Source organism: Maylandia zebra, linkage group LG16 (assembly GCF_041146795.1).
Source record: "Maylandia zebra isolate NMK-2024a linkage group LG16, Mzebra_GT3a, whole genome shotgun sequence".
In the NCBI taxonomy this organism is placed as follows: Eukaryota; Metazoa; Chordata; class Actinopteri; order Cichliformes; family Cichlidae; genus Maylandia; species Maylandia zebra.
The window spans coordinates 22657709-22670244 of record NC_135182.1 but is presented as its reverse complement, the minus strand read 5'-3'; the positions used below and the strand labels follow the sequence as shown (position 1 = coordinate 22670244).

The 12536-nt window shown below is 41.1% G+C and overlaps 2 protein-coding genes across 4 annotated transcripts in view; both read left to right on the top strand.

Moving 5' to 3' along the window:
* myo10l3 (myosin X, like 3) overlaps window positions 1-4910 on the top strand; it is a 78034-nt gene extending 73124 nt beyond the window's left edge. Inside the window, exons 36-41 of the mRNA XM_014408260.4 lie at window positions 702-909; window positions 1067-1203; window positions 1376-1499; window positions 1586-2041; window positions 2832-3023; window positions 3207-4910. Of these exons, the coding sequence (XP_014263746.3) occupies window positions 702-909; window positions 1067-1203; window positions 1376-1499; window positions 1586-2041; window positions 2832-3023; window positions 3207-3311 (1222 nt within the window). The 3' untranslated portion in view covers window positions 3312-4910. The remainder of the gene's footprint in view (window positions 1-701; window positions 910-1066; window positions 1204-1375; window positions 1500-1585; window positions 2042-2831; window positions 3024-3206) is intronic.
* Window positions 4911-6629: 1719 nt separating this feature from the next.
* Window positions 6630-12074, top strand: pttg1ipb (PTTG1 interacting protein b). Of its 3 annotated transcripts, XR_001167648.5 has the most exons (8): window positions 6630-6819; window positions 7153-7208; window positions 7314-7422; window positions 7930-8032; window positions 8357-8422; window positions 8900-8995; window positions 9807-9853; window positions 11539-12074. XR_001167648.5 is itself a non-coding variant. In XM_004555427.4 (7 exons), exons 1-7 carry the CDS (start codon window positions 6705-6707, stop codon window positions 11580-11582), a joined length of 540 nt encoding a protein of 179 aa, XP_004555484.3. In that variant the 5' UTR covers window positions 6632-6704; the 3' UTR covers window positions 11583-12074. The 3 variants fall into 3 exon arrangements, 1 of the variants encoding a protein (XP_004555484.3); XR_013093557.1 differs by lacking the exon at window positions 8900-8995 and having other exon boundaries at window positions 8357-8437; XM_004555427.4 differs by lacking the exon at window positions 8900-8995 and having other exon boundaries at window positions 6632-6819.
* The last annotated feature ends 462 nt before the right edge of the window (window positions 12075-12536 follow it).

Sequence of the window (12536 nt, the reverse complement as noted above, 5' to 3'; positions counted from 1 at the left end):
TTCGTAGTCCAGAACAGCATCAAGGAGTTGCATATTTCAGAGGAATAGAAGTGCGGTGGTAAAGCGTTGGGGGGTTGAATTAGTTTGTTGAAAACTGAAAACAGAGTCCTAGCATTACCCTCATAAGAACTGATAATACCAGAGTAGAAGCTTTGTTTGGCCTTGTTAATGGAGTCTTTATACTGAAGTACATGGTATTTATAGATTTCTGAATCAACAGTTAAACCAGATTTCTTATATTTACGCTCTAGCTGCCGAGCTTTGGCCTTCAGAGCTCGGAGGTCAGAGGTAAACCAGGGAGCAGAGCGAGTGAAGGAAACAGAGTGGGTTTTTACAGGAGCCAGAGAATCAAGGACAGTGCGTAGACAATTATTATAATATAACAACAAATCATCAGGAGTAGAATAGAAGTCCGGAATCTGAACATTGTCCAAACTGGTAGTGAGAATGTCCATATCAATGTTCTTGATGTTGCGGGTCCAGTTAGGCCCATAGTTGGACTTAAGATAAAAAATGTAAAAGTTATAGGGCCTTCGGAGCTGACTGCCTGTCCTGCAGACTTTATACTCCCTATATTAAGTATCTCTTTGTGGTTTCTAAACATGTAAAATTTTCCATCATGGATGTGGCTCAGTTAACCTCAATGGGAAGCTGTACTTTGGCTGAAACTTATTGTTCGCTCTCTTTTTCTGTTTCCTCAGGATTAAGGAGCTGTTCCCAGGCACAGAAATCGAAATGTTTGCCCATTTCATTGGTGAGTCTCTGAAGAAGACTAAGACCAGAGAATTTGTTCCTTCCCAAGAGGAAATTATTGCACTGCTTAACAGACAGGAAATGACCACCACAGTCTACTGCCATGGGGGAGGCTCCTGCAAGATTTCTATTAACTCCCACACCACTGCTGGAGAGGTGAGCGATCTGCAGTTGCAACATAGAAATTTTTAAAGGTTTCTCTGCAAGCCGGCGCTGGGATTTTTTTTTTTTTACCTTAGCATGCACAGCAGGGGAAAGAGCCATACTAATGTGCCCTAAAGGCGTGGTTTTAATTTTGTCTTTTATTGTTCAGGTGGTGGAGAAGCTAATCAGAGGTCTGGCAATGGAGGACAGCAGGAACATGTTTGCCCTCTTTGAGCACAACAACAGTGTTGACAAAGCGGTGGAAAGCAGGGTCCTTGTCGCTGATGTTTTAGCTAAATTTGAAAGGTATGTTTTACACCACATGGATACATTTTTAACAGATAATATGTTTTATCATGCAAACACTTTAAGAGGTACATAAACATTTATGTCCAGGACATGATGAGAAGAAAAGAAGATATTGCAGTGATAGATAAAAACAGATGTGAAAGTGATAGTTTTATGCGTTCTTCCTCAGACTGGCTGGCAGTGAGGAAGCCCAGGATGAAGGCCAATGGAAACTATATTTCAAACTCTACTGTTTCTTGGATGTGGAAAGCATGCCAAAGGAAGGAGTAGAGTTTGCATTCATGTTTGAGCAGGTATGCTTAACCATTCATATTCTAGTTTATTTAAGAGAAAATCAAGTGCATAGTTTGCATCATTGTGTTTTTTCGTCTTCCTTCAGGCCCACGAGAGTTTAACCAGGGGTCACTTCCCTGCCCGTGAAGAGACCCTGCAGCACCTTGCCGCTCTCCGCCTACAGTTTCTGTATGGAGACAAAACAAGAGTCACGTGGAACCTGGAAAACATCTACCCCGTGGGTCGCCTGCGCAATCGCATCTTACAGTTTACCAAGGTGGGTGGAGCCTCGGGGTCAGGCCAAACTTTGGAGCGTCGGAGGACCAGTTTCCTCGATGGGACGCTGCGTCGCGGGCTGAAGACGGGCTCCATGAAGAAGCAGCGCATGGAGGAGGAGCAGATGCTGGAGATGTGGATAAAGGAGGAGATGTCTGCAACCAGGGCGAGCATCATGGAGAAATGGTCCCGCCTCAACGGTTTGGACCAGCACCAGGCTATGCTCAAATATATGACTATCATCAAAGAGTGGCCTGGATATGGATCCACACTGTTTGATGTTGAGGTAAGCTTAAATCTTAAACCGCATTGCTGTCAGTAATGGACCAGTCCGAGTTTTTATTCCCTGCATTATTACTTCCGATACATTAACAATGGGACCCTGTAGATGCTAAGTATTGATCGAGCGCTTTCTTTCTCTTAAAATCTAAAATTTGTTCACTTCACTATGTGAAATGATTTCTTTGAAGTTGAAAACTGAAGTGTGATTAATCGCCCTGCTACTGCTTTTCCTACATCATAATTAATGTTTCTCCAGCAGGAACACTGACATTGACCTGTTACATTGTTTCAGCTCGTAAAAAAAAAGCCTTAACATCTGCAACTAAAACCTGAACGTACATTTAGAAATAGAAGTGAAAGTCCTGTAAATTTAGAAATGCAAATTTCACATATTTGGACTCATGTGACGCAAAACCTTCAACCTCTGGGTGAAATTCCTTCATTTGAACCTTTCATTCAACCCCAACCTCATCTGAAGTGGACTTTTCTGTTTGATTTGTCTTCCATTACAGGAGGAGCTGTGCTTAGCTGTTTTTTTTCTTAAGTTTCAAAGCCATGACATCATAGTAGTGGGATTTCTTAGCTCCAAAGATGATACTGATGCCTTTGGTTAGCTGGTGTGATTTGAATGTAACTCAGAGCTGAAACGCCAAAACTTTATAACGATAATAGCAAAGAAACTGTATATATGTGGGTTATCATTATATCTGGCCTATACCCAGTCTGCCTAGTTCATTATCAGCCTGCAATATTAAACTGACAATTGATAATACTGTATTTTCGTGTCTTGGCAGTGCAAAGAAGGAGGATTTCCACATGATCTGTGGTTAAGTGTGAGTGCTGAGAATGTGTCCGTCTACAAACGAGGGGAGCCAAAGCCTCTGGAGACCTTTCCTTATGAACACATCATCTTCTTTGGTGCTCCACAGCCCTGCACCTACAAGATCACTGTGGATGAGAGAGAAATGTTCTTTGAAACCCCGCAGGTACACATGTTTGTCCTCTTTGTTTTCATTAGCGGGAGCTTCTTTTCCAAGAGTGATAAAACATTGTGGCGAGAACAAAAGGGCCACAGTTCCAGACAAAGAGGAGTCGGTTCCCCTTAATTTAAACATTACTTTTTTAGTGCAGCTTTTAAAAATAAATAACTTTCATCTGTATATTGGCAGGTTGGAGAGATCACCAAGATCATGAAAGCTTACATAAACATGATCGTGAAGAAGCGCTGCAGTGTGAAGTCTGTATCCAGTTATGGAACCAGCTGGATCAGGTGATTCCACTGGGCAGGACCACAGCACGCACTCAGCCACCGACACCTGGCAAAGGAAAGGCAACAGAGATTTTGACTTGAGCAGCGTAGCAACACGGGCAATCTCCACTCAGAAAGATTCCTTTCTGCCATGACACAATGTTGATTCTTTACTGCTTGAAGCACATGTGGGAACCATTCAAGCGATGGTGTGCCGCCGCCCTCCGTGCAGTCGCCGAAAATGTCAGCTGATCGCATTTCTCTTTACACTGGTCCTTTCTCACGTTACTTGAAAAGCTATTCAGGTGTCCTTTCACGGATTTATTTTAATGTACAGGCTAATTCGCAGGAGCTCGCGTGCTCTTTCCTCCCAAATTTCATCGCAAAATCAACAGTTCAACTCTCTGATTGCCACTATAGCGCTTTTCTTCCCCATTTAGAGGTCGTAAATGTGTTGCAATGGAAAACAAACACTGACTGAACTGGCACCTTTAAAAGCGGTTATTCTGTTGAATACTGCAATCCGTTGTGATGAATGTTCCCCTAAAATGGAGTTTCCCTCAGGTTATTGTGTAAAATAACTGTCATTCTCCCAGGAAGCAGAAAGTTTAGCCTCTTCACTTTGCCTTGTGGCTATTGTAATAGTTTTAAGAGTAGACGTGGCCTTGCAGGATCATAATATAAAATGGTGAGTTGCAGTTCTAACTGCAGTTTACCTCGTGTAAGACAAGAACGAGAAATTAAATGTGAATATCAACTGCACCACAGTGTCTATAAACACTGTATTGTCTCATAAGGCGATGATGAATAAATCGGTCATAATATTTGTGCTTCTGTCCTCAAACAGGCACTCTGAGTCGAGCTGATGTCATGTTTGAGCTGAGTGTATGTAAAAGCCAAAGCTGATGTTCGCGGACGTGTTTGACAAAGCATACATGAAAACGCCTTCTCTGATTTTTTTTGTTGTTTGTCTGTTTGTTTGTTTGGGGGTTTTTAAGCGATGTCAGCAGCCATGTGAGGATGGGTTATTTATTTATTGAAGTGTAAAAATTGTTTGGGAGAAGCGAATTGTGTTCTTGAAATGCAGTGACGCAGTTTTGTAGTAAGTTTCTGTGTCTGTTATTTGTGGACGGAGCGATGCAGAAAAACTGATGTGTTTCAGAAGCGGACGAGCTGTTCATAACTTACTGTTGATTTTTAGCCACTCTGTGTCATGTTTCTCAGCTTCCGCCACTGCTGAAGTAATTGCTGTGTGTGTTGCCCTCAGCACCCAACTCGCTGAGTTTCTGTCTCACTAACCAGAAGACGTTTGCTGCGCTTATGCCATTGTTAAAGAACACAAGTGAATCAAGCTTATGCCAACCTACAGTATAGTTCATGATAGGATGATGCGATCGCAACATATTAAACTTAGTATTTACCTCACATTACATCACTGTCTTCCATAGCTCTCCAATCATACTCACTTTAGGCGCTCTGGTCAGCTGCCGGCGGCCAAACCAGAGATTGATCTCGCCATCGATGATGACTGTATTTCTGAGATTTCTGATTGTTTTGAAGAAGAATCAGAAAATGTTTTATATCAGAATTTAAAGATGCTTTAATAAATTATTGTATTTCAAAAGCTGTTTGAATCTTGTCTTTTATCATATCTACCTGACAACATATTGACATGACAACATTTATACTGTAAGGTAAAGACCCACTCTCTGTGAGTAAACTCTTTCCTGATGGTGGGAGGGAAAAACTCCCTATGAACAGGAGGGAACCTTCAGCAGAACCAGGCTTGGGGAGGGCAGCAAACTGCCATGGCCAGTTGGGGGGGGGGGATAAAACAGCACATGGAAATGAAACAAAACACAAACCAAAGAAAAGACGAGACTTTATGACATGAAAATATTGCAAAACGCTACCACATCTCACTTACGGTCCCGCTACAGCATTTTAATCAGGTTGAGCTCAGGACTTTTCTGGGCCATTGCAACACCCTGATCCTTTTCTCTTTCAGCTGTTCTCTTGTGGATTTTTTACTGTGCTTGGGAACATTGTCCTGCTCTGTAGCACACAGATGGCCTCAAATTTGACCCTAGAATACTTTACAGACAAGTTCACGGTCGAATAAATGACTGCAAGGTGCCCAGATGCCGTGGCTGCAAAACACACCCAAATCATCACCATTCCACCATCATGCTTGACAGCTGGTATGAGATGTTTGTGCTGATATGCTGTATTTGGTTTTCAAGTAACGTGGTGCTGTGCATTATGACCAGTCATCTCCACTTTAATCTCGTCTGTTTTGAAGGCATTGCGCCAGAAGTCTTGTGGTCTGTTCAGATGCAACTTTGTAAAGCTAAGCTGTGGTGCCATGTGCTTTTAAAAGAGAGGATACTTTCTCCTGGCATCCTTCCAGACAAGCCATACTTGTTCGGTCTTTTTCCAATTGTATTGCCATGAACTTTAAAATTTAACATGCTAACCGAGGCCTGTCTAGTTGGAGATGTAGCTCTTAGGATTTTTGCAGTTTCTTTGAGGATTACACAGTCTGATCTTGGAGTGACTTTAGTGGCACCGGAAGATTGGCAATCGTCTTGAACATTTTCCACTTGAGAATAACATTTTGTAGAATGATGAATTTTAAATTGCTTGGAAATGGTCTAATAACCTTCCCCAGATTGCTACTCTAAGATCAATACTGATTTCTTTCCTGCTTCCACTGTGTTAATACACACCTGAGAGCAGCAAACTGCCAAAAGTAATGCTTTTATAGAGGTGCTCACACTTGCTGGTGATCAGCTAATCCTTAGTAGAACCTGATAGATAGATAGATGGGACTGCTGCTGGTTGGTAGTGCTGGGGTCAGTAAAGTCGTATTAAAGTCCGTAATTATACACCATAAATTATTTTCTGCTTGTATTTTTGTTTTATAAACTCAAATCTGCAAAGTTTTAAAAGATAAGGGAAGACAGGAAATACTTTATTTATCCCAATGACAGCGAAATCACGGTGTTACAATAGCAGAATAGCTTGGAAAGGCACAAAATTAATCTAAAGAAGATAGAAAACACAACAAAACCCCAATAAAGCTCACTAAAACGTCAATATTATACGATAAGAAGCTTGAATCTAGAATGAATGCAAGCATTGTGGTGCGAGGTGGTAAAGATTTTCCATGTCTGTCAGATACGGAGTATAAATAATATAAGTGTTTTTTTTTTTTCTGGTATGTGCTGAGTCTCAGAGAGCTAATGAGCACAGTGCGTCCTTACTCTCCGCTCTCCCTCCCAATAATAAAACATGTTTTTCAATGAGATGTGTCACCCTGCAGCTGCTTGATGACACCAGCGTCAGGAGTTCGTGACGTCACCGCTAGTAAACCAGGGGTTCAGCTTCACTCCTCTCGAGCCTTTCTGTTTTTTCCATGCAGTCCAGCGCTCGTGTCACCATGTACAGCCCGTCCGCCTTTGTTTTTGTCCTAATTTCCTGCGGTATTATTACAGTTACAGCGCAAACACCGACTCCTGCTCCAGCGGACAGTAAGTTTGTTCTTCTTGTATGTGTTAGTGCAGCGCTTTGTTTTGGAGTGCCAGAGACGGGTCAGGAGGCAGTCACATGACATCTACACAGTGGACTTATCGTGATCGTAGAAGCAAATGTAAAGATAATCCTCAGTGGCTTTATACATATTCTTGTAGTATTCACACACACACACAAACACAAAAGAAAAAGTTTCTTTTGCCTGCCTCAGTTAGGCTAACGTTACTTCTTTTGTTGCAGTGATCCTTAATATGTCACAGAAAGTTAAATTCTCTCAGGGTTATATTAGTTTACTTCTTGTAGGTGTGTGTCATAGCTTTTCTCTGTTTCAGCTCCCTGTGCCTTGAAATCCAACACCACTTGTGATGAATGCTTGCAGAATGTGACAGTAAGTTTCCTGCAGTTCAGCCAAATACATATCCTGTAAATGTTTGCCATAAAAAGGGGAAGTTATAAGATAAAATGTAACTGTTTATGACTGTGTTTGTTGCAGTGCCTGTGGTGCATAACAACCAAAAAATGCATCGAATACCCGGTGAAGAGCATCCTGCCCTCCAACAGCGTTTGTCCACTGAATGATGCACGTTGGGGGCTATGCTGGCGTAAGACTGGCACACACACTTGTTACTATTATTATTTAATGCGTGATGTTTGCATGGGGGAAATATATTTTTTTACATTGTCCAGGAAAGCTTCTCAGTTGTGATGACTTTCTCATTTTCTTGCTGGACGGTAAAATGAATATATGAGTTTGGACTTTGAGTTCAGTTTGAAGATCTTACTGCAGCTGTAAGTTGTCTGTAAAATACATTTATGACATTTTAGACTTTGAACAAATAAGTGAAAAAAAGCCCAAACTGCAAGATTAACCAGTAAGAAAAATAATTTGTAATGTACCATGTCAGCCAAGAAAGAAAAACTTATAAGTGTGCGTTTTTCCCCTGTTTTGTGGTGCAGGTCTTCTTCATAAATCATAATCATCTTTGAGTAAAATACATTAGCATCTTTTCCACTTAGTAGTTCATTGCTATGTTTACTTAATGATAAGATTTGCTCATGCAAGCTGGCGTTTTTTTTACGCTGTCCTTGTGTCCACGTTTGATTTACAGTCAACTTCCAGATATTGATCATCACCGTGTCAGTGCTGGCTGGTATTATCATCATCGCTATTCTTGTTTGCTGCTTCTGCTGCTGCAAGTGTGAAAAAATTGGGTAAGCATTAAGTCACATGAAGTGCTCACTGTTAAATCTGGATCAAAATGTAAGCAGAAGCAGGAGGAGGAGGACGAGGAGGATGGGAACACAATGGGTTGTTATTCTGTGAGGCTAGGCTGATACGGCTATCTCCAGAAGGCTGCCAGAATTTGTGGCTGCAGTAACTTTGGTCTTTCTGATTTTATAACTGCCTTCAATTTTGTTGCTCTGTAAATGTATAAAGCTAAAAGCAAATGCTCATATTTGATATATAATATAAATGTCTATGTGCAGATACATAAAGGTGGTGAATTGATGTAAACAAAAATGTCTTTTTAATAGGAGAAAGAGAGAAGACATGCAGATGGAGCGACAAACTCGGCTGAGGAAGGACCGCCAGAAAGCGAGGTGAATGTCTGTGGAGTATGTGTTTTAACTTAAATCTTCACGCATATAACACAATTTCAGAGTGTCTGATTAACTGAAACCTTACTACTGTGCCTGACTCAGATGGGCAAAATATTAAGTTCTGTGTAAGGTCTTGAGTAAGTTGATCCATATACTGTAGTATAAAGGACCCAAGGCACGCAAAGGTTTTATTTACAATGTTATTGAATTTTCCTGCTTGTGCAGCTTTCCACCTGCCTCACTCCAGTGCAGCACACAGCTCTCTCATCAACTCCTGGCATCCTGCTCATATAGGGGAGGCATGATTAAGTAATAGAGATCAGCTGTGTGGGTCAGCCTCCTCTGACGCCACACCCTGATAATGATAATGAAATAAATCTAGTTAGGCTCTTTGCTCTTTTTGGAGCAAACGCCATCAAAAACCCATGCCAGGTGCTTCACAGCCTTCCCCTGTTTCTTTTTCTTCATGGGCTCCAGGCCAGCAACTGTCTTGTGATGTTGGGCATGCCCAGGACATCTCTACCTTCTCAGGCTCTCTTCTTCCACGGTCCATCGCTCTATCTGTTGCTGCAGGTTGATGTTGCTCATTTTTTATGGCCACTAGAGGCACTAGTCCATGAAAGCTTTTGTAGCTCTCCATGTCTGCTTCGCACAGAAGCAGAGACTCTACATGTTTCATAACTATACAGTTATGAAACATGAAGATTGTTCACAAAGTCTCCCAGATTATTAATTAGTCATCTAAGTCTTAAACCGAATTTAACATTTATCCTTTTGATGGACATGAACATTCACAGGTTATTTGTACAATCAATCTCAACTATCAAGTTTTAGCCATTAAACATAGAATTAATGTTACTTTAGGCTGTAGTATATGTTACCACAAACCTAACCAGTGACTTAAACACTGGCATGTGAAACTTTTAAGGTAATCGTGTGTAAAAATCGAACTCATCCATAAGGAACTAAATGTGTTACGTTATTATGCGGCATAAAATCATTGATGTTACATCAAAAATAAGAAACATAATGTCACGTGTTTATTGTTGAGATTGAAAATGAATTTAACTTCATTAGATAAACAGCAGGCTGATCTCATTCCCGGGGTGCTGGTTCATTTTGCTCCTGGACACCATGCTGGAAAAGTAAATATTCTGGGAATCCAGCACTACTGTTTGGCTTTGTGTTTCATCACAACTGTTATAATTGAATTAGACTAATTGGACGGTGCCAAAAAAGAGCAAAAAAGATTGACAGGCAGGAAAGGTTTTTTTTCTGTGAAAATTTTGCTTTCTACTTCATAAACTAAAATAAGTAAATAAGTGTCATGTGACAGTGTCAGCGTCCTCTGTTGCCTAACAATTTGTCTTTGTTTCCCTCTCAGGAGGTCAGAAATGCAGATGAGGCACGATGAAATCAGGCACAAATACGGTGAGACTAATTCCTTTTTCTGTGTGGCTTAAACGGGTTATGTCTGTGAAGGTTCTCAGTCATCCAGGTCATCGTAGTCAAAGGAGCTTGCAAAGAAAAGCGTCTGGACTTCTTTAAGTTACTTGAAGACGTTTCACCTCTCATCCGAGAAGCTTCTTCAGTTCTAAGGTCAAATGGTGGAGAGTCTCAGATATAAACCTAGTGGGAGTGACCCCCCACAGAGGGACAAAAGGACCCCCTGATGATCCTCTAATCGCCTGAGCCAAGGTGGGAAACTGGGCGTGGGTCCCAATCAGCCAGAGTTTCGGGTGAGTTCATTGTGAAACCTGGCCCCACCTTATCATGCGAATTCCTGAGGTCAGATGGCCCAGGATGTGAGTGGGCGTTAAGGCGTCTGGGAAGGGATCTCAAAACTGGATTATAGATGGCAGAGAGTTGGTGTCGTAAACCCCCGCCTCTGTTCAAAGATGGTCGCTCACAGTGGACATAGATGGCTTCTTTCACTCCTCTTTCAAACCATCTGTCCTCTCTGTCCAAAATGTGAACATTGGCATCCTCGAAAGAGTGTCCTTTATCCTTAAGATGCAGATGGACTGCTGAGTCTTGTCCTGTGGAGGTGGCTCTTCTGTGTTGTGCCATGCGCTTGTGAAGTGGCTGTTTGGTCTCTCCAATGTAGAGGTCTGAGCATTCCTCGCTGCACTGTACAGCATACACCACATTGTTAAGTTTGTGTTTTGGCGTTTTGTCTTTCGGGTGAACCAGTTTCTGTCTGAGCGTGTTGCTGGGTCTGAAATACACTGGGATGTCATGCTTGGAGAAAACTCTCCTGAGTTTCTCTGATACACCGGCTACATAGGGGATGACAATGTTGTTGCGTCTGTCCTTCTTATCCTCCCTCGCTGGTGACCAGACACCAGCGAGGGAGGATAAGAAGATGAGATCCTGAGATCCCTTCCCAGACGCCTTAACGCCCACTCACATCCTGGGCCATCTGACCTCAGGAATTCGCATGATAAGGTGGGGCCAGGTTTCACAATGAACTCACCCGAAACTCTGGCTGATTGGGACCCACACCCAGTTTCCCACCTTGGCTCAGGCGATTAGAGGATCATCAGGGGGTCCTTTTGTCCCTCTGTGGGGGTCTCTCCCACTAGGTTTATATCTGGGACTCTCCACCATTTGACCTTAGAACTGAAGAAGCTTCTCGGATGAGGGGTGAAACGTCTTCAAGCAACTTAAAGAAGTCCAGACGCTTTTCTTTGCAAGCTCCTTTGACTTAAACGGGTTATGAAATGTAAATTTTGATTATCAGAGAGGTTTGTTTTGAAAGTGCTCAGTTTGTATGCGCAGTGATCAAACAGCAGCAAAATAGAAAAAAAATAAACCACAACACTATGATGAGATAGATTAAGGAACAGTTAAAGATAATGGAATCTGAGCAGAAGAAAACAAAATGTGAAAATTAAAAAACCCATTTACACAAAGAGGGCGGAAAAAAGCTATCATTGAGTGCCATCTACTGGAGAAATACTGTACTGCACATATTTGATAAACTACAATTCAGTGTCAAAAGACTTAGATTTTAAATCACATTAATGAAATGTAAACCAAACTTCCCTGAATAATTTATATTTTGGACTCAGTTTTATTGATTACACATCCTTCTTTTCAATTATTCTTCTCAGGTATGTCGAAGGATAACCCATACGCCCGTATGGATGATCATTGAGAAGCAGCCGTTCGTTAAGTTGATCCTATTGAAGCCAGTAACACGAAGATACAACCTACAAGGAGCTCATGATAAACTGTGACTGTCTGATTGATTTCAGCGCGACAGTGTTTTCAGAATACTCTTAGCCTGATGCTGCACTGTTTTGCTTGATTAATATTTCTTATGCATTAATTTCAATTTAATTTGAAAAAGCAAGCATCCCCAGTTTAGTTTGTAAAAGTCCAAAGCTGACGAGTGCTGTGGTGCTTCTTCTGTAACAAGCAGTTTCACTTTCATACTACAGTTACAATATTCTCGATTTGACTCATCCATGTCTGCAGCTCAACACTTCTTTTTCTTTAAATAGTTCATGTAACATATTTGTCCTTTTCTCCATTTTTATTGCATTCCAGAATTATTTTCGTTTTTTATTGAACAAAAGAAAATGCATGTTTTTGAACTGCATCTGAATCATCTGCCAATAAAAAATAAATAAATAAATAAAAATCATACATTTTTTTAGTTGTTTTATTTTTTTCCCTCTGTCTCTCTCACACATGCTCTTTTATGTTTTGGCCTATGAACAAATCAAATTTCTAAATATTTTTAATAAGTTAATTTTCCAAAATATCTCAACTGACAGTGGAAATTAAGCAATCTAAGAATGTTTCAGTTCCTGAGAATAATATTTTGCTCACTTGTTTGGTCTTCTGGTCCAGCCCCACCATGACAATAACAAAACGGATAATACGTTTTGGGGTGATTCATCACTCATTTTTGTAATTTTGGCTCTTATACACCACCTCTGTGGATTTTGATTACAGACATTTTTCTATACAGTCCCAAATTTCTGTACAAATTAATCTTGGTTTCATCTGCCCAAATAATTTTTTTCCAGAACTGTGTAGGCTGTTTTAGAATCTTTCTGGCAAAGTCTACTCTGGATTTCTTGTTCTTGACTGTAACCAGTGG

Bases quoted from the DNA above. Each gene is read 5' to 3' on its own strand.
- pttg1ipb (XM_004555427.4), top strand. From the start codon at position 6,705: ATGCAGTCCAGCGCTCGTGTCACCATGTACAGCCCGTCCGCCTTTGTT. The intron at 6,820-7,152 runs GTAAGTTTGTTC...TCTCTGTTTCAG, and splicing joins GACTCCTGCTCCAGCGGACA to CTCCCTGTGCCTTGAAATCC. The intron at 7,423-7,929 runs GTAAGACTGGCA...TTTGATTTACAG, and splicing joins ACGTTGGGGGCTATGCTGGC to TCAACTTCCAGATATTGATC.